Source organism: Drosophila eugracilis, unplaced genomic scaffold (assembly GCF_018153835.1).
Source record: "Drosophila eugracilis isolate 14026-0451.02 unplaced genomic scaffold, ASM1815383v1 contig_1858, whole genome shotgun sequence".
NCBI lineage: Eukaryota > Metazoa > Arthropoda > Insecta > Diptera > Drosophilidae > Drosophila > Drosophila eugracilis.
This window is the reverse complement of record NW_024572708.1, coordinates 185,534-213,198: the sequence shown is the minus strand read 5'-3', so window position 1 is coordinate 213,198 and position 27,665 is coordinate 185,534. Positions and strand designations below refer to the sequence as shown.

At 40.2% G+C, this 27,665-nt stretch overlaps 1 protein-coding gene across 1 annotated transcript; it reads right to left on the bottom strand.

The window, feature by feature from the left end:
• On the bottom strand, positions 1 to 23,917 carry LOC108110032 (dorsal-ventral patterning protein Sog). Its single transcript, XM_017218882.2, has 7 exons — positions 22,430 to 23,917; positions 21,861 to 22,277; positions 11,052 to 11,161; positions 9,581 to 9,713; positions 4,340 to 4,399; positions 1,862 to 4,191; positions 1 to 1,732 (listed from the first exon to the last, which is right to left on the bottom strand). The coding sequence occupies exons 2-7, from the start codon at positions 22,189 to 22,191 to the stop codon at positions 1,529 to 1,531; spliced, it is 3,168 nt and encodes a 1,055-aa protein (XP_017074371.1). The 5' UTR covers positions 22,192 to 22,277; positions 22,430 to 23,917; the 3' UTR covers positions 1 to 1,528.
• Between the last annotated feature and the right edge of the window lie 3,748 nt (positions 23,918 to 27,665).

Here is a 27,665-nt window from a genome sequence, read left to right as displayed (position 1 = left end):
TAAAATAATAATCATAATAATAAGAATAATTTAATAGAATAAAAAATTAATACAATTTCTGTCTGTGTATGCGGTAAAATTTCTCTTCTTTCTTCATTTTTGTTTCTTTTTATGTCTGTATGTGTGTGTGTTTGTCAGTGTGTGTGTGTGTGTGTGTGTATAAATATGTGTAGATGGCATTTTTTTTTTCGAAAAAGTTTTCCCTTTTTTATGTCGTAACAAATTTTGTACATAATTATTGAAAATTTTGCATAAAATGTATTTTTTTTTTTCTGAATTCAAAGATTTAAAGGCCTTAAAAAAATGTGAAGATGTGTGTGTATGTATGTGTGAGTAACAATTAGTACAAAATAATTTCAGATTGAAAAGCTGCCTTTTCAGTTTCCTTCATTCCTTCCTTTTTTTTTCTCATTATTTTTTTTGTTTTTTGTTTTTTAAAGCTAATTTTATTTTTGCCATTCAGTCAATCAGTTGAAACTTTTGGGTTGCTAAAATAGAACTATCGATAAAAAATGTCGATAACCACATAATGCCAACGCCAAATGCGTTTCCCACTGTGTTTTGTTTCTCATTATAAATTATATAGATATATCGGTATATATATATATATATAAATATTGTATATATATATATGTATAATCTGAATAATTAGGTTTAAGTTAATATTCAAACGATAGCAGCTGCCATTGCCATCTCTCTCTCCCTCTCCTTCTCCTTCTCCTTCTCCATCGTTATCGTTATCGTTTCACTTTCAAATCTCAATTTAAATTTCAATTTAAATGAAAATGAAAAGTTTTTCAACTTTTTTTTTTTCCTTTTTTTAAGTATTTCAATAAGTCAAAAGTGTGTGCGTGTGTGTGTGTGTGTGGGTGTGTGTTGGTTTTCAAAACTCAGTACAGTTTTCAATTTCGAATTCTTTTTGTTTTGTTTTTTTTGGTTCTTCTTTTTGTTTTTTTTTTGAGTGCTTTTTTGGGGGGTTTTTGTTTTTGTTTTTTGTTTTTAATAAATTAAAATTTAATTTTAATGTTTTTTTTTTGAGTGGGGGGGTTGGTTAGGTTTCAGGAAAGGTAAAAAGAAATTCAGAAAATGCTTTCTATAGAAAATTCTGCGCTGGAGAATTTAAAGCAAACTGCACTGGTTTTTTAAGGCCCTTTTCCAAGGATCTAACTATCTATCCTTCTCTCTCTCTAACCCTCTCTCTCTCTCTCTCTCCCGCTCTCTCTACTTTTCTCTAACTCCTTCTGCTTTCTTGAGCTAAATCTCAAGTTTTCCCTTTTGTTTTTCTTCCTTTTCTTCATATACATATATAATACAAGTTTTCATTGCTGCCACAAAACAACAACGATCTATGCAACTCCTTGCACAAGTGTGTGTGTGTGTGTATGCTTGTTTGTATGGGTGAATGATGTGTGTGTGTGTGTGTGTGTTAAGATGTATGGTTGGTGGTGCACATCGCACTGAGTGAGTAAGTGGTTTCCCTTTCCATCTTAAGCTGGAATCCTACGGCAATCCCTTAGCCTGGAATCGCTCAACTGGAGGATCGCTGTTGCTGATGATGCGGTTGCCGCTTGTGGTGGCGCCTCGAACGCCGGCACTGGGTGGAGCAGCACTCATCGATGGCCGGAGCAGCGGCGTCCGGTTTCTCGAAGAGACGCCGCTTGCTGGTCACGCGGGTCTGCTGCTGGCACGTCGAGCGGGAGCACCGTTTGCGGTCGCAGTTAACTTTCGAGTCCTTTTTTGAAAGAAAAATAAAAAAGTAAAAAATATTTTATTAGTAAAATTTAAAAAAAACAATTAAAAAGGAAAATCTTCAATTTTTTAAGCAAAAATTCTTTTTAAATTTGAACTTTTCGAAATTTACCTTGCAACGGCATTTGATGCACTTCTGTTCGCCGTGGGACATCAGGATGGGATGCCATTCCTGGCCATTCTCGTAGACCTTGTTGACCACCTTGCAGCCACCATTGGCCAGCACCTCCTCGGCACTATGGCTTGGGGATCGTTGCATGGCCTGATCTTGCAACACATTCGGATTATTCGGCGTCACCTTGTGTCCACCAGCACTGCTCTGTTTACCCTCCGGGCAGATCTTGCAGCAGGCCTTCTTGTCCGGTCGATAGGCTAACTTTTCGCTGCACTGCAGCGGCGGGCAGACCAGACGTGGGCAACGAATCTCAAGGGTCAGGGGATCACAGCTGCAGGTGGTGCATGTATCGAAGCCATTGGGCGGCAGGAATGGATGCCAACTGGCACCGGCGGCATGGAATTGTTCACCCAGACGGCAGCCTCGTCGTTGTTGCAGCAAATCGGTGGCATTGATGGCTTGCGAAGATTGTGATGTTAACCACTCGGCTGCCTCCTTTTTGGGTACACAGCTCGGGCAGCATTCACCATCACGCTGGAGGAGTTGTTCCGATCCAGATTTGCATTTCAAGGCTGGACACTTGATCACCTCGCAGCTGGATTGGCCACGAAGGCAGGCACACATCTGACACGAATCCTGGGCACTACGCCACTGTTCCGATTCGTTGTAGAAGCGTCCGGAATGGAAGCACTTGGTCTCACCGTTAACCATATGATTGTCATTGTGATCGCCGGGCACTGGGACATTGTTGTCCGTGTAGACGGGGAAACAGTGACCCGGAACCTTGGTGCTCTTCAGTTTGCCACGCAGCAGTAGCTGCTTGGAGTGCTTGGCATGAACCTCCAGATAGCAGACACTCATCTCCAACTTGATCAGCTCAGCCGATGGCATGCTCAGGAAGAAACCCTCCAGATACGAGCCATTGAACTCCTCGAGAAGTTTCCTCGTTACCGGTGCACCAATCGCTTCGATGGGCTTCTCCTCCAGATACAGTTGCAAATCCTGGGCAGGCACACCATTCAGGGTCACTTCGTAGTGGAGATTACATTCGTTGTCGATGGACATCCAGGCCATGCCAACGGCATGAGGATTCTGGGCTTCCGAGTGCTCCTGTCGCTTCAGCAGAATGGGTTCAGCCGAATCCCGGGCATCGGCCACTGGTCGCGGTACCAGACGTCCCCGAATCAGGCTAGTCTCATGTTCGGTGGCCACATTCACGCCCAGTTCGCCGGCATACAACGATTCGAGGACCTTGGGACCCAGTTTCTCCACACTACCAATGGCCTGATTGAAGTTAAAGCTCGGTGTCAGATCCTCCAGCTTGGCCTTCCGTTTGCCCTGCTCCTCAATCAGGCTAATGTTCGGCCTGTCCCTCGTATTCACATGCTCTGTTTCGATATTGTAGGCCAGGGAGCCGTCGGTGTTCAGGTAGACCCAGGCCAGGCCACTGCTCTTGGTCGAGGATTCGGCACTGTGCGGCGCCAGCAGAGTTTGGAAGATCTCGCAGCTGGCACGGGTCACGATGTGTCCCTGGATCTTCAAATGCGGATACTTCTTGGACTCCACTGTCAGCAGAAGTTTGCCACGGGACATCAGACGCAGATTCTGTATCGAAATGGGCGAGGACAGCTCCAGGACATTGATCTCGGCAGAGGGTTTACGCACTCGTGGCATCTCATCAAAAATCACCTCCTTGCGTTCCGGCAATTCAATTTTCACATTCAGCGCAGCATCGGCGAACTCCTCGGCACCAAAAACTCCGTTGAAGACCAAAGTGATATGCATGGAGGAGGCGGCACCACTGCTGGTGGACACAATGGCTGTGCCACCGGCACCGGCCAACTGTGGATCCGTCTTGCCATCGGACTGCATCTGAGGTGCCTCCAACAGAGAGCTAAAAAGTTCCGTCTGCAGTGCCGTATATTTTGCCACCTTGCCGGCCAAAGCCAATTCGGATTGCTGTTTGTTGCCCCAAAGGAGGACCACATGCAGGCGATCGTCACGAAGGATACGCTTGTAATCCCTGGGCACACGACGCCATACACCGCAGATCTTGCCCGTGGCATTCTGATATACACTCAAGGTGCCCGCCAATGTGGTCTCCAGTTGATGCTCCTCCAGGATAACCCCAGCATCGTCCACAAACTGTATGGCACGTGGACGACCGATACGCGACGAGGTGTAGAACGAGTAGTAAAGGTTCTTCTTGTGGAACAGGAAACGTGCGGTGGCCACCACATTCTGGGGATTGTAGGTGGTGTACATGGACTTCATTTCCTCACCCTTGAGGAAGTAGGAAGTGCGGCCCGTCAGCAGCGCAGCGTAATCTATGGGGAAATATGAATGGAAGGAAGGAAGAACAAGAAACCAGGTGTTAGATTTGTTTTCGAAAATGTTTAATGGTTATCTAGACCTTTACTGTAGAAAGGAAAAGGATCTACCACTGGGCGGTTGGCTCGGGGCTTTTGTACTTACGTTTCATGTTGCGCTCTTCCTCTTCATTGGGCACTGGCACATCCAAGGCCACATCCGTATCTGAAAGATATCGAGAGAGAACATAAAATGGAGAGAATTAGTGATGCTGTGCGATAAGGTCGTAACCTTAAATGGAATTTGGTTATAGATTGCAACAAATGCTTCAAAGTGACCGCCATTCACCGGCACATCCCATCTGGGCATTCATCCAAATTCCATGTTGAATGGACTTGACTTGAACTGTCAATGGAAGGGCGAACGGATGAGGCCAGGGGATCATGATCATCATGAATGGCAGGAATACCAGGTAGGACACTGAACTAAGGTCGGTCTTCTACTTCCCTTCCTCCACCCACCAGGTGGCATTCATTAATCGTGCATAAATTGAGCCAGGCAGGTAGCCTGTAAACGGGAAGTCTAACCTACATCTAACTAGGGAAGTGCCCTTTGTCTCTGTTCATCTCCGAATGGGAGTAGTTTTCAGTTCCCGGAATCCACATGACACGCTCATTTGCCCCTCTCCCTCTCTTCTCTATGGTTTTCCCATTGGTTTCTTTCATTTTCTTTTTCTTTCTTTCTTTCTTTCTTTCTTCCTTTTTTTGGCGTGAAAGTGGGTGGACACATTTCCGCTGTCCCGCTGATTGACACCCGGGTAACCAGCGCATAAATCACCATCATCGAATCTGGAATTCAGTATCCAGAATCCAGAATCCCCAGCTCCTTGGTTCGTTAGAAGTGGCAGCCCGACAAAAGCTGATTAAAGCCAGAGATGGAGGACCAAGGAGGACTGAGAGATCGCTGCTGCTGTTGCTGCTGTCGATGATGCCGCATTGGCATTTCGATTATTTTATGCTGCTCCTTCGGCTGCCACTGCCGCCGCTTCTCAAATCCCCAACCTTTAAGCCGCAAAAAGTGTATACAAAAAAAAAAGGAGGGTAAAAAAGAAGAAAAAGAACTTCGGGCCGGCATCGCATAATGAAGGGCGACAAATCTGACACCTTGTATAGCATTTTATTGAGAGCCCCGCACCAGGGTCCACCATCACCACCACCACCACTGCTGGGGTCTCTTTTCGCTGCGGCTTCTGCTGTCCGATCTTATCGCCTGATCTTAATACGAGCCACTTCGCCAGCCAGCCAGCCAGCTAGCCAGCTAGCCAGCCAGTTTTGGCTTTAGACTTGGCTTTACACTGCCCTCTACTCCACCTCGACTTGCCTTCTTTTTCTTTCTTCTTTTTTCAATTTGTGGCTCTACATTCTTGGGGCTTATTGGTGGTGTCTTCCGAGGAGTCGGAGTCGGAGTCAGAGTCGGAGTCGGAGTTGGTGTCCGAGACGGAGTCACAGGCATCTCTGCCCTTGAATCGCGCTTGCAGATGAATGAAATTTTCGTTTCTTTTTTTTAGGTCTTTTTTTCCTCTACTCCTCCTCTGCTTGCTGTAAGCCAAGATAAATGAGTTTTGGTGCGCACAAAGACGACGACACGTTGCTTAAGAGGATGAGAGGAGAGGGAGTAGGGAGGGTTCCCCCTTGAGCGGACAGGCGGTCGGCGGACCAACAGACAGATGGACAAACGGACGAGCCGACAAAGCCGAGACCGAAAGACAAACGACACCTCGGCATTGACTCAACGCTTTGGTATGTGCTGGGGCCTCGGCCCCCAGAATCACGGCGGCAGCTCATTAACAAAAACTAAAACTCAGGTTTTGGGTAAGAAGGGGTAACAAAAATAGAAACGTTTGAAAGTGTTTGGCTGGCTGGCTGGATGGCTGGCTGACTGTTTTCCAAAGAAATGCCCGAGAGCACGTGAGAATGATTTGATAAATCTATCTCGGATTTCATGTCACATTACCAGGTGTGGTGTGGTGTGGTAAGGGGAGAGATCGGAAGATCAGAAGATCAGAAGATCAGAAGATCAACATGAATAATCATAAAAGAAGTGTTAGAAGTTGTTAGAGTTGCTGTGTGGCAAGTTCTAGATTGGTAAACTATATCAAATAAGTTATAGATTGAAGAAGATCTCGATCTTTATAGCGATCTTTAACTAGCTTCGTTACCCCTTTCCCTTTCCCTTTCCATCTACAAAACAAACCCATTATAATCTCCGGTTAAGATCATTCCATTCAGATAGTCTTTTCTGTTTTTCTTTTTTTCGATACCCAAACCCAAACCCAAACCTAAACCCAAGCACAAACCCAAGCCCAAAACCCGACGCCTTGTTAGCTCTATTTCTCAGCCTTATCGCTATCCACAATCTCCTCCATTTAGAGGAGGAAGGGCGAGAAGAGAGGCCAGCGAGTGGGAATATAATAGACAGTTCCGTTCGCCGACATTGCCGCCGCTGCCGCCACTGCCGATGCAGAACCGATAAAGATATAGATAAAGATAAAGTTGAGGATTTTATTGTTGGGATGGCGCACCTCACCTCACGCCCGGCCATAAAAATGAATTTGGACCGGCGATCCTTTTGTGGCACAACAAAGTTGCTGCCACTTCTGAGAGAGCGATCTGTGGATTCCGATCAACGATCAGCGATCTTTTTAGATCTTTTGAGATCTTTAAGATCTACCCCAAAGAAGGGATAGTATGGGTTGGGCTGGGCTGGATTGGGTTGGGTTGGGGAACTTGACCAAGACCACAAAAGATGTCATCAAGTTGAATTGTCAACTCGGGCAAGTCGAACGCCTAATGGGATCGATCGTGAAGAGATGCAAGTCGTTGGAATCGAGAAACATTAACTTTTATTGTCTACCTGGGTATATATCCCGTTTGCCCTACACATACACCATCTTTGGTTGGACCGCCCGCCGTTTGTGGCGGCAAATGAGATAATTTAATAAGCGTTAAAATGCCCGAGTTATGTCATTATAAAAATGAACAAAAAAACAAGAAAGAAAGAAATACCAGGCATAAATTAATGCCGCTTGGAACGCTTGGTTAGTGGGGAAAAGGGTAAACAGGAGGGGGGCTTGCTGGTATTCGAAGACGGGAGAAGAGAGGAGAGGGGAGGGCAGAGAGAGAGCCAAAAGATTCGATCCCAAAATGGACATTTAACGAAGGTAGGCAATTGTTGATGTTGATTATATGGCCATGTCATGAGCTTCAAGCTCCAGGCATCGGCTCTTGCGGGCCTGACAACTTGCCCAGGACGAGCAGTGTACAGTACAGTAGAGCTTGGCTAAAAGGAAACACTGAGTTACTGCAGTTAGAAGTCAGAAAGTGGCCTCTATTAAAGAAGAGCAAGAAAAGGAAAGTATCTAAGGTAGAACTTTACTTCCTTCAAGTTGTAAGTATTTTCTTATGGTTTTTCCTGACTTTTCACTGTCTTTTTATATATTTTCTAACATTTCTTTATATTTCTTTCTACTTCTTTTCTCTCTGTGCAAGCATAATATGCGGAGTATGGGGCAAAAAACCAAGTTAGGCAAAAAATAACTTTGGAAACGATCGTTGCAAGCTGCGAGCTGTGAGCTGCGGCTGCTGTAGATGAAACTGCTGTTGTTGTTGTCCATTGTTGCTGTTGTTGCTGTTGTTGCTGCGAAATATTTGTACAATAGCCCAGGCTAGATGGTTAGCTAGATGGCTAGCTAGCTAGCTAGTGGCTAGATGGCTGACTAGTCAGCCGGTGACTGCGTGAGAGCCAAAGAGTCTCGCTGGAAAAGCCGCGCCCGTGTGCCTTCTAACTATTTATGGCAAACGAGTTGCGTTGGGAGTTTCATTTTGGATGTATTGCAGAAAACAACAAAAACAACAAAAACAACAAAAACAACAACAACAAAATCAACCATCAGTTGGAGAAAAAGTGAAATTGTTTTCGGGTTGGAAGGTCCGCAGGTCAACAACTCTTTGCATAAGCAAAGTGAAAAATTGCCGCAAAACGGAAACTAATGATGTGATGGAGCCGACCGCCTTAACCCCTCAACCACCACCATAAACCCCCCCCCACCCCCTTAATCCCATTCCCGTTCGGTGGCAATCGTTAACCAGTTTGCCCCATGCCACACACCAACTAACCAACTGGCAACTAGCAACATGCAGCAGCAGTGGCAGCAGCAACTTGCCAGCAGCAACTGGAATTTCAGACAGCACTCCGCCTGATTATGTGAAAAATGTCACAGAGAAAGAGCCACCAAAGAGAGTTCGTCACAGATTTTCTCTAAGCTTAAATCCCAAAACTAATTTTCCATTCAATTCTTCCAGAAAATAACTTAAAATATCAACTAAATATATAGATTATATAGTATATATATATCTTGATCGGATAGCTGACCGAAAAAGTGAAAGAAATTGCCAAGTTGCGAACTTAAGCTCGGGGACGGGGGGTAATTGGTCTATTAAGGCGATTCGAATGCGGCACGTGCGCCCCCATTGGGACCCCAAACAGCCCCCCCTTTAACCGCCCCTTCAACCCGCCGAAAGCCAACAAAGTGCTCAAATAAATACTTGAAATACTCTCTTGTTGTTCCGATACGATAATGATATGGCCCACAGAAACAAACTTCAGGCGCCGTTCGGGCGATATAAAATAGCACAAAAAACAAGCAAAGAAAAAGTCACAAAAAGAGAGTCCCACCAAAGGCCACATTGGCCATTATCCGAAGTAGTGGACCAGGGAATAGGAATCTCAAATCTGTAGCCGAATCGGAATCCGAATCCGAATCCGAATCCGAATCATCGCCGGCGACAGACGCTGACTGAGACATAAAAACGGAATATAAATTGCGTAGCGCTGACCTTCATTTCGGGCCAAGTAATTTTTCATAAACAATTTACGCGTTTCTACCTCTCTCTCTCTTTCTCTTTCTATATCTACATCTATATCTATATCTATATCTATATCTTTAAGAATATATATCTTTTAAAATCAAGAAGAGGGAGGTGGGAAGGCGGCTGTTAGCGGCTACCCATCAGCAGCTGCCTTGCCTGCTATGCTTAATTATTCATGGACGAGGAGGAACTTTTAGCTATATAGACACCGATATTGGGGCGATCTAGACTAATCCACAAAAAGCCGATTTATGCCATCAAACAGACCATTGTCAGTGTCAAAATATTTAAACATTTTCATAAGATTTAAGCAGGAATTATGACTGAAATTTATAAAATTTTCTGATTTCAGATTTTTGATTTCTGATTTCCTAGTATTTCCACTTAATAACTTTCTATATCTTCTATATAGTTAACTGAACAAACTGAAGCATTTGCTGATATCAAAAATAGGTTCAAGAAATTCTTTTAGACTTACCGTTTCGATCGCCTGGACAGGTCTTGCAGCATTTTCCGGGCAGCGAGATGGGATCATCGCATTTGGCCGGCGGGCACTCGTTCTTAATATTCCGACACTGGACGCGTGCAACGATGCGACGCTTCTTGGGTATCTAAAAAAAAAGAACAAAAAATATATTAAAAAATATCTTAAAAAATAATACAAAAAAGAAAGATAATCATAGAGCGTGGAAATAAAAAATGAATTGGAATTAGTAATGCAGATTCCCAGGCCTGTCACCTGCCCGTCCTGGCCACTTTGATTTATGCCTTGTTAGCAACCGAATCTGGTCTAAATCAAGCTGCCATCTCCACCCAATATTGGCCTTTATATATATATAGTCTAGCCATATTATATAGCAAATCAGCATGTTCTTCTTTTTTATAATTATATTTATATGCCTTCTTCTTTTTTTTTATCATCTTTGGCTGCTGCTGTTTGTCTTTTTGATGTTGTTTGGCTGCCTGTTGGCCTTTTTTTTTTTATTATTAATTTTTATTGGTCGCCAGCGCCGACGCCGCTGATGATGATGTTGCCGCTGTGCTTAAAGTTCAACAGCGGCAACAGCGGCAGCAACATGTTTTAAATAATTTTATGATGTGCTCATTTGCGACGCTTGCAGCCGACATAAATTATAATTAATTAATTTCAAAGCTGACTTTTATGCAATGCACATTAAAAATTAACACACACACAAAAAAAAAAGGAGGCTAAATTTTGTTACTGGAGAAATCGCATATATCTATACTATATAGAATATAGGCCCTGCCTGGCCCGTCTGGTCCATCGCAGACTAGCAACGTCAATTCATTTTTGTCTCCCGACTTTGGCTATATATCTTCTATATATCTATCTGTAGAGATGTTTTTTAACCGAGGCGAGGACACGAGTCGGACATTTTTATTGGAAAAATTGCCCTCGTTTTCAACCCCCTCTTACCCCTCTCCCACCCCCTTTAACCCCTTTTGGCAACGTAATTCGATTGAAAATCTACGAAAAATTCTGAAATTTTGGCAAGGCTGAGAGCTGTCTATGGCAAAATTTGGCTCTGATTCGTAAGATATCGCATAAAGAGCTTTCAAATCGATATTAATCATGCGTGGAAATGCCATAAATTAAGGAGGAGGGAAAGCAAACCCAAAAAAAAACCCAAAAACACAATCATTTTCATACGCTGCTGGCGATTTTCCTCAGCTTGTAGCGCATGTCGACGGTCATTAGTCAATACGCCCAGGCCGCCCGTCAAAAGGAATTTTTGAGATTTTTTAGGTGAATTTTGAAAGTGTTTTTGCGGGGATTTTACTTTGTTTTTAAAGTTTTTGTGATTTTTCCCTTAGAAAATTTTTACTTTTCTTGCTAAACCAAAGCCTCTTTACCTTCCCCTCTTTACTGAGATTATCCTTAACCTTTTCTTAGAACTAAAAAATTTATTTAAAATTTAAAAACTTACCGCCACGCATTCACACTTGATGCAGTACATAACGCCAAAGGGTGGACCCAAATCCGCGTACCAGGTCGAGCCCAATTCCCGCAGAACTTTGCCAAACTGACATTCGGTGACTGGAAAATTAAAAGAAAAATCAAAAACCATTAATAAATCTCTCTCTCATTGTTGCTGTTTCCTCAATTGCCATTTAAGATTTTGTTTTTCAGGTTGCTGCTGGCGCCACTGCAATTGCCTATATAAAAATCTATATATATATATAGCTTGATCTGTATATATATACGATCTCGTATATCAGCTGGCAGAGCAAGGTTGGTTAATCTTAATAAAAATAATGAAAAATTCAAATGACAGACGCCCACTGCTGAGGCTGAGGGAAGACGATGAGAAACCCCACAAAAGGAGGATTGCCAATCGATCAGCGGCTAATTAACTTCGATCTAGGAAAGCCTATAGTTCAGGTTTTCCACAAACTTGGGTTACCATTCAATACCATTTCGGGTGGGCAGAGAGTTTGAGAGCGAGAGGAGCCGACTCTGGCGAGGCAATCAGAATTGCAGAACGTTTTCAGCCAAAAGCGGCGAAACGAACGAACGAACGAACGAACGAAAAAAAAAAATCAAACAGGCGCCACATTCGCTGAGAGGCGTTGAGTCGCTTCCGGCAGCGTTTTCAATTACAAATGCAAGCCAACTGCACAGGAAGAAAAGTTTATGAAACAAGGAAAGTATTTTAAAATGATTCCCAAGAAGTTTTCTTCAGGGAAAAGTCAAGTTTTTAAGCTGCTAAAAATTCTTGAAAAATCCAGAAACCTTTTTCTTATTTCTTAAAGTGTAGCTAAATGGATTGAAGATGAAGCGGCGTCTCTCTGGGGCGCCAACAAGTGTCAAATTGTGGGATTAGATCGAAAGAAGAAGAAAAAAAAAAACAAAACTAACGAGAAGGTGGGGCTCTAGCAGCCACTTTGATAGTCTCAATTTCATTAGCAACATTTTTGGGATTACGTTTCTCGTTTTTTTTTTTTTTTGTTTATTGGCTGCGCGCGAGCGGCAGAAACTTTGCACAAAATGTATGCAAATTGAAAACGCGACGCGTTATATATTATTAATATATTTTAAATACCAAACACACACAAGCTCTCGCCGCGGTGCCGTGGCAAAATTATGCTAAAACTTTTGGCGCCACTCATAAAAAATGTAAACGAAATCAAAAAAAAAACAAAAAAAAACACAAAAATGCCGCAGCTTAAAGCCCAAAATAGGAAACTTTTGTAGTTTGGCTTGGCAATGAGTTTTAGTTTTGGGACTGAGGAAAAATTAATTAAATTTAAAATCAAATGTTAGCGGCAAAAAACGCGTCAGAGTCGCAGGGAAAACGCGCAGGAAACGCGCTGAAAACGCTAGAAAACTGAAATTTTTTAAAGTTTTTTAGAAGAAACTATTACTGAAGCTGTGTTAAAACCTTAAAGATTTTTAAATATCTTAAAGATTAACATTAAAATTGATTTAGTTTTTATAATAATTTCTAACACTTTTTCTTAGTGCATTGACTTGCCGGCGGTTGACACCTGTTGTTATGGTGTTTCGAGTTGTTGTTCTTGCTCCCCCGCGGTTATCGCACCCACCATTCACGATTCCATATCACCAGATTCCATATTACCAGCCCTGATAATCACTCCTGCTGCTTTTTTCATTTCTTTTTTTAGCATTTGCTTGCCAAATGGCTTTGGATAGTAAAAACTGATGGAGAGCAAACAGGGAGGGAGAGGGGGAGGAACAATAAACTAATTAGTTAAATACACGTGATAGCGGTAGCTAAATGGGGACTCCTGTTGTTGTTGTTGTTGTTGTTGTTGCTGTTTTGGATTTGCAATTGAACCACCCACTGAACCACTGAGAGCCTCATCAAGACAGAGGGACAGATAGAGAGATAGAGAGGGAGAGAGAAAGGCGAAACCAAACCACCGAATCTGCTGACGGACGCTATGCGGCGCCATGGCGTATACGTGATAAGTGGCGCTAACGACGCGCGACGTTTATCAATTTTTGCCATTGTTGTTGTTGCTGTTGTTTCTTAATATTTTGTTGTTGTAGTTGCTGTTGCTGCTGCTGCTGCCTCTTGTCATTGGCGCCAGTTTTATTTGCGTGCGAAACAATTTAAATAACAACAAAAATAAAAACAAAATCAGCAGCGAAACAATAAAAATAATCCCCGCGCAATAGATTTCTATATACTAAATACTATATATACAGTAGAAGAAGATCCTCAGATCGGAGGGGATATATATATAAGTACAGAGAGAGAGGTAGAGATAATCCCAGTCCATTAATCATATTGCAAGTCTTGATCTCGCCCTGTCACACATTTCCAGCTAATAAAATACAAAATTAAATTCAATTTGAATTTCTATTAATATTCTTAATCAGCCAAAATGATAACTTAAATGAAAAGCTAATAAATTAAGCAAATAAAAACGTGAAATCAAAGCAAAGAAAATCATAAAAAAATATACACCCATCATGGTAAAAAGTTGCCCATTTTTTGGGCTATCTTGCTTTCTCCTGACACTCCACTTCCTGTTTTTCAGCCTCAGCTGTTGTTTTTGCCATTATTGTTGTTGTTGTTGTTGTTGCCACAATTTGTCTAGACATTTGATGTATGACCGCGAAAACAATAATAATTTAGCAAAACAGAAAAAAAAAGAAGAAGGCAAAATTTCGCTATTTACCCATGCACTTAGCTGAAATGAATTCAATTTTCCGTTTTGGCCGACTTAATTCCCGATCATTTCCAATCATTTGATTGACAAGCCAAAATCCCAAAAACATTTCCAATTTACAAATATTTAGCGTGGGTGTAAACAGCAACAACAACAACAACAAGAAAGACAGCATTCCACTGACTTTATTTTTAAGTTTAATTTAAGACGAAAATGTCTAGAAATAAATTGTGCTCTCTTTTGCCGCTTCCCCATCCATATGCCGCCTTTGCTTGCTCCTTTTTTCCCAGTGCATTGCACTCGCTAAGAGAGAAATGTGCAACAAATTATGATGCATAAACAAGGGGCGGAAGGTGGGGCAGCAGAGTCAAAAACTCGAAAGTGTCTGGGCAAACATTTGCCGCATACGAATCATTAGCAAACAAATGTTAAAAATACTAAAAGACATACTCACTGCCAGCAGTTTTTGGTTGCCAGGCGACGAAATGTGTCGAAAAAATAATGAAAAAATTATTTTTTAAAATATTGAAAAATGTTTAAAAAACCGTAAACTGTTTCAGAACCTAAAAAATGACTAAAAGTTTGTGGCTTGTTAAGAAATTTTCAAATTTAAGCAAACAAAAGCTAAAAAAAAGTAAAGAAAATCCCTCAGGCAGATATTTTATGTCGAAAAACTGTTTAAAAAATCTTTTAAAAATCTTTAAAAAATCTTTTAAAAATCTTAGAAAAATTCTAAACTTATTTAAAACATAATAAATAACTTAAAGTTTGGGTTCATTAAAGAAATTATGAAACTTCTTTGTCTTTGAAACTCTAAAAACATTTTAAACATATTTTATTCCATTGCCAAAAGCTCTCCACCTACTTTTGGCTTTAAAAAATCCCTAAAAAAAATCTCTAAAAAATCTCTAAAAAATATTTAAAAACATTAAAAAACAAAAGACTTTCCTATGCTTACGACCACCTTGTAAGGTTAACTATGCCTCAGCATAAAGACAACAAACTAATGGCCTGTACAACGTCTTCTTGGGTGATTCTGCAATGTGCTAATTACACTCGAAAGAAAAACAGGACCAAAATGCCTAACAAAAAGAACGAACACAAAAAGGAGGGCGGGAGGGGGTGTGGTTGGCGGCACATGTGTCATCATGTTAGTGCTTGTATCTTTGGTGGCCAAAAGGAAAATGGACCAAAAGATTTTCGCCTGTTGCCAAATGCGTTGCAGTCGACGTCGACGTTGAGGAGGCTGCTGACTCACATGACGCAGAACCAGCGCGGCGTCGAATTGTCGGCTATTTTTTGTAGTCCCCACACACACACTCTTCTTTATATTATATATATATATATATGGCTTATATATAAATATAAAGATATATATATATACAGATAGATAGATAGAGGGACAGAGCGAAGTGCCTTTGAAAATTTTGGCGCTCGTACGCGCTTTTAATTGAGTTAAAAGATCAGCAGAGATCGGTGCATATAGCTGTGCGAAAACATATAGACCAGGCCGAAAGAAGCTATATATCAAGAACATATATATATCTCATTCTTTCTCTATATATATATACATATATATTTATTTATTTTGCTTCGTTTTTTGCTGCCTCTTGTTTAATGTTATTTTTATTTTGCGCCTTAATTAATTGTGGCAAAATAATTAGCGCAAATGTTAAAGCTCAGCGCTGGCCATCATAAAATACAATGAAAATATCAAAAATATATATATACTTTATATATATATCTTTTCTGATATTCAAAAGTGTTTTTGTAGAGGCAAAGTCTTTGATATTCAGGCAGGATCTGGGGGTGTTACCCGAAACTAATGATTGCAGGTGGCGGGGGGCTGGGCTGCGTTGCTCAAATTTGACAGCTACGAGTGTTGAACTGTCAATCAGGCCATCAATCAATGGCAATGGAAGGGAGTAGGGGGGGAGGGCTGGCTTAAAGGCGGCAAAAGATAAAATGAAATATTCGTTCGCCAGCAAGTTGTTTGTTTTATAAGCAATTAAATTATTTAAGTGCAAAGCAAACAAAGTCAAAATGCCTTTACTTTACTTTTTAGTTTTTCTTGTTTTCTTTTTTCTCTTTTCCTTTTTTTTCTTTTTCTTTCATTTTTGGGGACACGCCAGTTCTAATGAAGATTTCTAATGGTTGATTAAGTGCGTTGCTCAAAGGCGGGCAAAAGTGCACGGCAAGAAAAGTGCCAGCAAGTTGTTAAGGTTTTTAGTTTAAGTTAAGAAAATCAGAAAATCACAAAATCAAACTCTTCATTTTCAACTTTAGTTACTTCTAACTCCCACTTTTTTTTTTCCCAAGTGTATCTTTAGCATGGGCGTGGCGGGGGTAGCCTTGTCATCATCGCTTGTGGTCGCCTGGCCGTTGATAATTTATGACAGCCGCGCGGAGAGGGCAAACAACATTGGATGGCTGGCGGTGGCAACAAAGCAAACAACAACAACAAATAAACCCACCTTCTTTTTCTTCTTCTTCTTCTTTTTCTTTTTCCAGGTCTACCCACCACCCACTCCCCCAGCTACCAACTACCGTAGCGAAGAGGAAGAAAAATTAAAAAAATAAAGTTCAAAAGTGAAAAAGCCGCAATGCGTTTAAAGTCGCCAGCAAAACGCGCCGAAAAGCCAGCCAATCGAAGAGAGAACAAAAAGAGGGGCTCGTTCAATTCTTCTGGCCCTGTCGCTATATCAACTCTTCTTCTTTTGCTTTCTTGCGTTTCTTCTGGTTTGGTAGCCAAGAAATGCTAAAAAAAAAAAAAAAAAAAAACTAGACAGAAATTTAACCTACGCTGCTTTTTTGACTTATGTAAAGTCTTGGCTATTGGATAATCCTAACTAAAATCAAAGTTTAATATTTAAAAGAGTTAAAAATCTATTAAATTCCAAAATAAGTTATTACGTTTTTTGAAAATCTATCAAAAATATAATCCATTTCCTCTGATAAACTATTTCTGTGCCGCCATAAATCTTGGCAAATTGCATTTCAGAGGCAAAAATCTATAATGCGAATGCAATTTGGATTCCGTCTGTAAATAGCCAACGATCTATGGATCATTTATATATATATATCTTCTATATATCCTTTTTATAACTTTTTTTTTTGTTAGTTCTTCTATTTTGGAAGAGTCAAGAAGCCGCCAAAAGCGGCAACAACAATTGAAGACCCGGCCTGGCCGTAAACATTTTCAATGACTATTTTTACTTTTTTGGTTTTTAGTTTTTGCCTTTTTGGTTGTTGTTACTTTTGTTGCTGTATTAGCTATAAGTTGTTTTTGCTTTTCTACCCCCCATATAGTATGTATATAGATATATAGATATATATATATATTATATATACGTCTATATCCCAAGCAACATTCGTGTGTTCGCCTTCCTTCCCATTTACAAACCAAATCACGCGACTGCGACTTGCCCCGCACAGATGTCTAAACCAGCAAGAACAACAACAACAACAACAACTGAATACGTTGGCGATTGTTGTTGTAGTTGTTGTTGTTGTTGTTGTTCTTGTTGCTAGCTAATTTTAAATGCGCTGATAAGTTGCACAAATATGTTGAGGATGTATTCTTTTTATTTTTGTATCTTTTTGGGGTTGCAATGAATGGGCAGGCAACAACAACAACAATAATGGCAAGAACAACAACAACAATAGCAAGAACAAAAACCATAACAACAACAACTAGCTAGCAATAATAACAAAAACAACCGGCAAAAACCGCGTCACGCGACACGCGATTTGCGGGCGTTTTTGGGTTTTCTTCTTGTTTTGGTGGGCGTTTTTAGCACGAAAATAAAATAATAAAATAAAATAAAAAAAAGCAGAAAAAATAAGAAGAAAAAAATACGGCAAAAGAAAATCTTTTCACGAAACGAAAGATGTGCCCCATGTGCGACTATTAAAGGGTAAATTTAATCGTCGAGCTATGCAATTGCATGCCCAATTGCAAATGGTTTGTTTGGCGACAAAAATCGCCAGCAATTTTTATAGAAAATATAGTGTTTAAGCCAAATGCCAGAGGAAAATTCTATATAGATGATATATCTATATAGATGATATATATATATAAAGAAAAACATATTATATATGACTGTTGAAAGAGTCATCAAAGGGTTTTTGTGTGAATATTTTTTCAAATATTTTTTTGAGTTTTCAAATTGAAAAAATTTCAAGAGCTAACTCAAGTCTTTGCAACTTTTACTAATTCCTATTTAATAAGTAAAATTAAGCAGTCTTACTTAGGGAATATAAATCCTAACAATCATAGCATAGAAACCAGCCTAATTGTTGCCTCGGAAAATGTTAGAAAAATCTCTTCTCTTTCAGAATTTTTCCTAGCTATCAGCGATCCGCAATTTAGATGATGCGTGCGAATGCATCTCTCATTTAGTGAAAAGCTGTTTTTCTTCGGGGGTTTCTTTTAGCTTTTAGCTAAGGAGGAGGAGGAGGGGGGGGGGGAGAGAGGGAACTATGATGCGGCGCTGATTGCCCCTTGATAATTAATGCATGGCAAGAATGCGGCATGTGCTAATGAAAGGCATGGCAAATGCCACTGAGAGAGATGCAGATGGATGGCGCCCATAAAAAAAAGCCAGAGCCCAGCACAAATCTGTTATTAGCTGTCAACTTTTCGCCATTCTATCTAAGAACTCTTTTTTCTCTAGTTTTTCTTTAGTTTTTCTTTAGTTTTTCTTTAGCTGTTTTTTTTTTCCTAGTTTCCTGTCTTTAATGCTGCGGCTGCTGTGCCCCAATCAAAGTTGCAACTTCATTCATTGGAACGGAAACGGCGCAAAGCCTACGGATTCGATTCATTGAGATCGTATCGTCGTATCTACTTTGCCTACGCTCTTGGCCAAATTAATTTACGCCAGACACATAGGCTGATACTTTTTAGCCTTCTTTTTTTTCTTCATCTATTTCGCTTTTTTTTTTCTTTTTTTCATTTTAGATTTTGGATTTTTCTTTTTTCGGGGTGGGCGAAGCAGAGTTTTCTGCAATTTGACACCTTGTGGGCATTAAGTGCTTCCTCTGCCCACACGCTGCTGCGGCGCGACGCCTCCTCGTCTCCTCCTTCTCGACGCGTCGTCGTCTGTGTGGCAAATGCAACAAATTGGTTGCATTTCGTTTTGGGGGCTCTCCTCTTGGAGGCAGCTCCGTCCGCCCCTCTTTGGCCAGCTGACATGCAACTGACAACGACGACGACGACGACGAAGGCGACGGCGGCGGTGGCTCATTTCGGGTGGCTGTCGCAGACGGCCCCAAACAAACGTCAGACAGTCTTTGGCTTTGGCTTTGGCTTTAGCTTGGGGTACCGCCTTCCCCGCCTACTCCGCTACCCTGCTCTGGCTTAACGTGTTTCGTGTAGACCCCCCTCGTAACTTGGTTAATACCCTTTTGGCTAAGAGTCTATAAAATATGAATGCTAAAAGATGAAGTGCTGACAGTTTTTTCGAGATGCAAGACAGGAAATGGCTAGGAAGTAGCTAAAAGGTAGCTAAAAGTAGCCAAAGCTAGAAATTCTTCACCAAATTTTTTGTTTTTAAGTTAAAAGCTTTTTTTAAGCTAACAAAATGAAAGTGAAAATTTTTTTAAAAATATTTCCTTATTTTTAAGAAGATTTTAGTTTAAATTTTCCATCTCTAAACTCTCTAAAAAATCCTTTTAACCTAAATTTCTGATATCTTAGGGCATCTTAGCTTTCGGTTTTGGCCAACTTAGTCTCTGCTTTCCATCTTCTTCGCGTTTCGTTTTCTGGTCCCGCCGCTGATCATGATATGTTTGCCGAGATCCCAAAACGAAACGAAATGAACGGAACGATTTTGTTTTTTTTTTTCTTCTTAGTTTTTGCCGTTGCCGTTGCCGGCGGCTTGTTGGGGCTCCTCTACGTAGGCACATCTTGATCTTTTTTCGTTGCCTTTTTTCGGATTTTTTTCTGTCGGTTTGGTTTGTTTTTTTTCTCCTTCTTTTTTTTTTTTTAGTTTTTAGTTTTTTACTTTGCTGCTGCTGCTGCTGTGTGTGTGTGTATGAGTGTGTGTGTTGTGTTTTTTACACGCATTCATTAAAAATAAGTTAACAACTTTTTAACACCTAACTGGGCGGCAGACAGTTGAATAAATGAATTATGCTGACGAATGGCGGCACCGTGGGTAGCTGGGCATGGGGCATGGTTAAAGAGGGGAAAGGGGACTGCCTGCTAGCCTGCCTGCCTGCCTTAGGGGTCGGTCAGAGCTTGTTAATCAGTTAAATTAAATGCGAAATGAACAAAACGAATTGGCTGGTAGTTTTCTGCTGTCTGCGTGGTCTTTGACGTTTGATTAGCCACCAGTTGGGTTACCAAATCGAAAAAAAATAAAAACAAAATAAAGTAAAAGAACTGTTTTGGTAGTTTGTTGCTATACACTCTGCCCGTGCGTTGGCTTTTCATTCATTCTTTAAAAATAAAAACGACGACTACGACGTCTACGACGGCAGCGGCAGCGGATAAGTGTGTCTGGTGGTTGGGGGCTCGCAGCCATATAACGACTAAATTATGCTAAGACTTTGTATAAACAGAAAGAGAGAAAGAGGGAGGGTGGAGAAAGAGAGAGAGAGAGAGAGGGGAACGGCAGAAGTGGGTGCCGAATAGGTAGGATGCAAGTATAGGCGCGTGGGCGCCAAAGTGTGCCATCTGCGAGCGAACCAATTACCGATCCTAACTCATCTCGCCTTGGCAACATCATGAAAACCATCAACGATTTGAATGTACGACTTTGGAAAACCTTTAAAGAAAGTTTCAAATCCAAACTAGCTAGCTTAGTTCTTAGTTTTTTAAGCCTTCAGATTAACTTTCAAACTTAACCCTGTTATGCAATGGAAACTATTTAACCCTATAAATCCCTGGCTTTACAGGGCATCAACTAAGCCCTAACAGAACCAGTTAATCATCATTACTAGCCAGCTAACTAGCTAAGTGTAAGCCGAGTAACGTTTCAAAGTCGCTGCAACGTAAACCGCAATCTGTTTTTAATTGAAAATGCAACAACGCCAGCGGACCAAGAAAAAAAAAAAAGGTAAAAGAAGCAGAAAAAACGGCAACTTGGGAACATAATAGTATGCAATATATATATATATATATATAGTAACTTATATAGATATATATATATATTTATAGCGGAGGGAGCCGAGAGCCAAACAGGAAATGCAGCTAATCAAGCGTGTGAGTTGCAACAAATTGCAATTGGGTGCCGCTCGTCTTCTCCTCCTTCTCCAGGTTGGAGGACCAAGCGTTCTATATACATTTCTATTTTGGTATCTGAAAACCTCCTCCCCCCAACCCCTCTCTGGCCCTTTGGTAAAGCGGCTTAAAGCGGACGCCGTAGCGTCTACGCCTGCGCCTGTGCCTGTGCCGGTGCCCAACAGGCAGGCAGGCACAGCGAGCGGAAGGGAATTCCCGTTTTCCGGATTAGCAAACCGTGCAACATTCGACATATAATAATAATAATAATAAAAAAGAAAAACTATAGTTGGGAATATCCCGAAAAACCCTGGCCTGGCCGGGGGATTAGAGGTGCGAGCAGGTCCCGCCTCGACACCGGCTGGAATTCTACCTGCGTGTAAGCGGGGATTTCCCCCGGCGGTCATATACTATATGATATAGTCATGGGTCATATATAGACCGACACGGCGTATGCGCAATGCCAAAGGCAACTTATGCAATCACACACAGCAGAGGTGAAAAAATCAGAAATTTTAAGATGAAACTACCTAAGATGGCTAGGAAATGATCTATTTTATGATATTATTGGAAATCTTTAGGATAAAAATCAATTTTAGTTTGGAAAATCTCAAAGCCTTCTCTTTTAGAAACAGAAAACTTTAACCCCTAAAACTTGATATTAAATTCAAAAATGATCTTGCTTATAATATCAAAAAAAAACGAATCAAGATTTTCAAAAGGAATCCCTAAGATGGAAAATCTATTTAACCAACCTAAGCTGTTCATTTTAGCAGCCTGGCAAGAAGCAGCATGGAAAACCAAACAAAAGCTGGCAAATTGACATACGATATGACTTAAAGATAGTTAGAAATTGTTGGAGGTGACTTACCCGCTGGTCTGTTGGACCGCCTGCCCGTGTCGGACTCCTCGAACATGAGCGGCGCATGCCGCCGGCCCTCCGTCACGCCCGCCAAACAAACGATCAGCAATCCGGCGATGAGCAGGTGTCGCAGGTGGCGGATGAGTGGCTGTTCTTTGTAGATGATTCTGTTGTGGCTGCTGGGGATTTGGGCATCTGTATTATCACTGTTGCTGGGGCTGCTGCTGTTTCCTTCGTTGCTATTGCTATTGCAACAATTTCTTTCCAGGATTGGTACTGTTCCAGTGGCCGTGGCCCATTCCAAGCCACCACTTGATTTCCTCTGCTTGTTTATGGCCATGTTAAGATACACTCTTTTTTCGTTTTTTGTTTTGTTTTTAGTTTAAGTATTAATTTCTTTTTGATTTTTTCTTGTTAAACGACCGGCTTGTAAAGCACGTTTCACAGTTTCAACAACAACAACAAAAAATATATAAAAACAAAGGTCGCAACGCACACACAATGGATATATATATATATATATATAGGAATATATATAGGAGATAGATATAGAGATAGATATAGTATAGAACCGATACCGATTCTTGTACTTCTCTTGCAGATTAGATAACACACGCGAGTTTCGCGCGCCGATTTATTGGATTTTTATTTTATATTCAATTTGCTGTTTTCCTTATTTTTTCCTCTTATTTTTGTGTTTTTAGTTACTTTTTTAGCTGCATAAATTTGCTTTACTTTTTGTTTTATGTTTCGTTTTGCAGTTTCGAGACTTGTTTTGCTTTTCTTAACTATATTAGCTAATACGTATATAGTTTTATGCTCTGGAAAATAGAGTCGATCTCGTGTATATATTTTACGAAAAACGCGATTTCAGATTTTGTTTTGTTTTTTTTTTTTACTGAAGTTTCGTTTTCTTTTTTTTGGCGTTCTGCGTTCTGCGTTCTCGGCGACTTTTTATCTACTAGATAGCCAAGCGGTGCGAACCGCCGTGTATATGGGCGGCGATCGTAGATCTACGATCGGGAGTGGGTTTTCTGATATTGTATTGGATCGTGGCTCTTTAGCGTATTGTTGCTTTTGCTTTTGCTTTTGCTTGGCGGCTATACACTAGCTCTCTTTTGCTCTCCGTGTTGTGCGGTTGCGAACGCTTGGTAAAATAATGTCCACACGGTATCGGGCGGTTGAATAAATAAACTACCAACAACGGCCCAGCGACGGCGGCGTCGTTGACAGCGACGCAGGCAGCATTAGCTCTCTCTCGCTATGGCTCTCTCTCCTGTATGTCTCTCACTCTCTCTCTCTATCTCTTGCACTCTCTCTATCTATCTTTCTTTCTCTGTCACACACACAGACACGATCTTCGATCTTCGTGTGAGCTCGTGTGTTTGGTTGGAAATTGCAATTTTTGCGAGTCGCGTGTCCCGAAGAAGAGATGCTTTTTGCAAGTTGAATGAGCGGCAGGCAGCGCTGTCGGCGTTAGCGTCGCTGCTGCTGCTACTGCTGCTGCTGCAGTTTAACTGCGCCTGCGCAACTTGGCTGGCAACATGTTGCGCTGTTCCGTCTTTGCCAAAAAAGGGAGCAGCCTTTGCAACATGTTGCTTAGTTAAAAAAAAAACTTTCTCACTTCCACACAAACACACACACATACATACTACATTGTGATTGTGCAAATTTTAACGCTGCTGTCGTCGCTGCGTGGGCGTGAGCAGAGCAGCGCATCCTGGCCTCTCTTTCGGCGTAGACCTCTCTGCTGGCCAATCAACGGCAAGTCAGCCAAAAATGTGCAACAACCATTTTATCAAAATGTTAAAATAGGGCTTGGAATGCCTTAAAAATCGAGGTGTTAAAAGTGTTGCAAGGGCGGGGTTCTTGTGGAGATTGAAATTTAGCATTTCTAAGGTCAAAAAATGGGTTTGCTTTATGGGTAAAAGGTAAGTCTAGAAGGGTAGAAGCTAAATTGCCTGAAAACCCTTTGATCTGGAGAAGAAACTAACTGAGAATTGGAAAATTGTTTCATTTTTGGGAGGAAAAAGTGATAAAAAAAACACTTTTTTAAACAAATTACAGGCCTAATTTTTGGTCTAATATAAAAATATATTTATAATATAATAATGTATTTATAATATTTAATAACTAAATGTAGTGTAAAATGATTTAAGCATCAAAAATCATTCCTTTGCCTTCAAAGAAAGTCCCCCAAAATTTTGCAGCTAAGAAAAAATCCCCAAAAACAGCCCAAAAAAAGACCTGCCTTCTTAATATAAAACATAAGCAACTTTCTTACAGATTTCACAGTGAAAAATCTTAAAAATTCTTTATAAAAATATCCCCAAAAAATATAATTTATTTAAAAATATTCCAAAGCACTTAACCAATAACATCCTAATAGCTTCCTCTCACCAAACAACAACATTCCAATCTAAGACCTTGCCTTTAATTTTTCTGCACTTAAAAACTAAACTATTAACGATAGTGAAATTCCTCGAAAAGTGTTTTCAAATTCCCAGGAGAGCTGTGAATGTGAGAGAAGAAACAGAAAACAAAAAACAAAAATAAAAAACAAAAAAATACAAAACCGGCCTCAGATTGATTAAAAAATAAAAAAAGGAATTTGCCTGGCCATTCTGCGAATTTATTTTGCCTTGCCTTCGCCTTCGCCTTGCCATGGCTGGCCAAAGATTCTTTTTTCGTTTTGGCCACCGAAAGAGAGAGAGGAAGAGTTGAAATCCCTTTATGGCCGAAACATTCCATATATCATACAAATCGTACAAAAACATTATAAATGTCCACTCATATAGCAGGCGGCACGTGTGAGAGCAATTAAAAGCCAAGACTTGGCCCAAAAAACTGAAGAAGCATCCTCAACTATATATTAAGTATTGCTAATAAATAATGTCCCAGAATATGACACAAACTGAAATATTCGAATTGGAACGGCTGATAGCTAAAATACAAAATCAAATATATATATCAGATATATCTCTCTCTATATATATAAAGATAAAACATGGTATATTATGTGTGGTATGTGACAAAATTTCTGCGGTTTTGCAAGTGGCCTTTGTTAATTAATTGCTTTCGGTTTTTGCTTTCCATTTTCATTTCCATTTCGATTTGATTTAGATTTTTTTTGTTTTGTATTTTTTTTTATTTGATTTTCGATTTGAGTTTTGTTTTTTTTTTTTGTGATTTGATTATCAGCGGACAGGGCCGACATAGCGCCGGTGTTGCGAGAAATGCAGACGACAGGCAATAACATCATCGCGCGATATCGTTAACAATAATTTGTGTCAAAAAATTCAAAATTCAAAATAAAAATAAGGCCCATTAAAATAGTTTTTCTTGGTTTTATATTAAAAGCATCGAATTTTTGGTAGCATGAAATAATATCTACGAAAATAGAAAGAAAAACAAAAGCATTTTCCATATTAATTTTAACTCATTTCCAGGTCTTCCCTAAATCTTTTTGCTAAATTTTTCTTTTTCTTTCTTTCGTTTTTTTTTTTGCCAGCCAAAACTAAAATAGGAATCTCTTCTATAATTAACTAATCTAATACCTAATATTATAATTTTTGCATCTATTCTAGATTTTAATAAATAGAAAATGTTCAGGTAAACATTAGGTAGGTGTGTGTGTGTGTGTGTGTCTCCTGCTGCTTCTTCTTCTTCTTTATTTAATTATATAGAAATATTTATTTTAGTTAGTGATGTGTTTTCAGATTTTCAGAGAACATCAAAGAAAAACGCAGAATTTTTAAGGACTTTTTGGTTTTTGAGAGCGGCTTTACGTTAATTTAATAAATTTAAAAAATATTTAAAATATGAAATAGTGTTAAATAAAACATTAAAAATATTTTACAATTTTTTTATAGCTAAAAATCATTTACTAATTTATTTTAAAAAATATTAAAAAAAAGTTTTCCTCTAAAAATCATTCGTTTTCCTCTTCCCCAAACACTTTCTCCAACATTTTCATAACCCTTTTACAGGGTATCCCTCTATCGTTATCAACCATCATAATTCCCTTCAGCTTTATTTATTTATGTTTGGCTTTTTTTTGTCGTTTTTCTTTTTGTCAGCCTCATTTAAGGCGCTGCTGGCAGCAAAGTCGTCGTCGCCGTCGCCGTCGCTGTCACCGTCGCTGTCGTCGTCGTCGTCGTCGTCGTCGTCTGCAATTTGAAATATTCCTATAAATGTTTTGGCCTCACGGCCCCGCCGCAAGCAAATAAAAACAAAAAACAAAACCTATATACATCTACCTATGTGTGTGAGAATATATGAACGATATCTGTCGCTTGTCTATATAGAAAAACAAAAAAAAACAACAACAAAAAAGAAAGAAAAGAAAGAAATGTTAAATGTCTGAAACATGCGTACAAAATGCCATTGCAAAGGCAAAAACACCAACGACGGCAATCAACAATCGCCCAAAAAGAAAACCAAACTAGAAAAAATGAAAACACACATCGACTGGGAAAAATATAAATGAAACAGAAAGAAGAAAAACAAAAGCAAAATTCAGCTAGACGATCAGAAAACAGAAAAATGCTTTTCCTTTGATTTATGTAGTTTTAGCGAGCTCTGCCAGCGCCGGCTGCAACGTCAACGTCGACGCCAACGTCAAAACATCGCCAATATAGCAGCAACATGACACACACAGCATATTTATGTCCATATATCCATATATATATATATATATACACATATATCTGAACAATCTGTGCACATTAAGTAAGGCGGCGGGGAACATGATTTGTATGCCAGTGGAAAGCGCGTTTTTCCTTTGTTTTCCGGCCAAAAAGTGTACTTTGAACGCGGTGCCAGTAGCGGATGGAAAGGTACAAGGTCAGGGAGGGGGCAGCTCTTAGATACAGTAACTAAGTTCTTAAGTTAAGATGTGATAAGTTGGGTTATAGTTAGTTACCCATTAACACACCTTTCAATATGTTTATATATATATATAGCAAGTCCCTTATCAGTCGATTGCAGAGCAGTTAAGTCTGTGTATCTCTGCCTTTTGTTTACAGACACCACATTGTGGCCTACATTGGTCAGGCAGCTTATGTTAGGTGCAGGCTAACTATTAGACTCGCTACCTAGCTGTTTGACCTACAGACCTAACTCCTTAACTGTCTAAGTTAGTCAGCTTACTAACTGACTAACTGACAGACTGACCAACAGACTAAATTCTTATCTTACTAACTCACTGGCTGACTTACTGACTAACTGACTAACTGACTAACTGACTAACTGACTAACTGACTAACTGACTGAATGACTGACTGACTGAATGACTGACTGACTAACTGACTAACTGACTAGCTAACTAGCTGACCAACCTCATTCACTGATTAACTGACCAACTCACTAACTAACTCACAAACTCATAAACTCACCAACTGACAAACCTACCCTAACTAGCCCTTGCTAACCATTCGATATACGATAGTTTTTTTTTTTTTTTTTTTTTAGACATGGGCCGCATTGCGCATACGCCGCGTAATCCGATAGAACAGTAGCCGGCTTGCTAGTGCTGCTGAGTGTGAAACTCTTTGACAATGCCCGTCAAGGTGTCAAAGCTTCAAACCGCATTCAGCCAGCGAAGACTACGTAAATCAAGACGTTAGTTCATAAATTCAATTCCCATCCAAAGTCTATCTCTGTCTCTCTGTGTGTGTGTGTGTTTGGTTTTATTTGTGTTTGTAAATTATTTAATAGCTTGATTGACAACCGTGAGCTAAGCCGATATCCAACCATAAGGTCTAGCTAGCTAACTGACTAGCTGACTGGCTGGCTTTGCTTTTGTCTATTTGG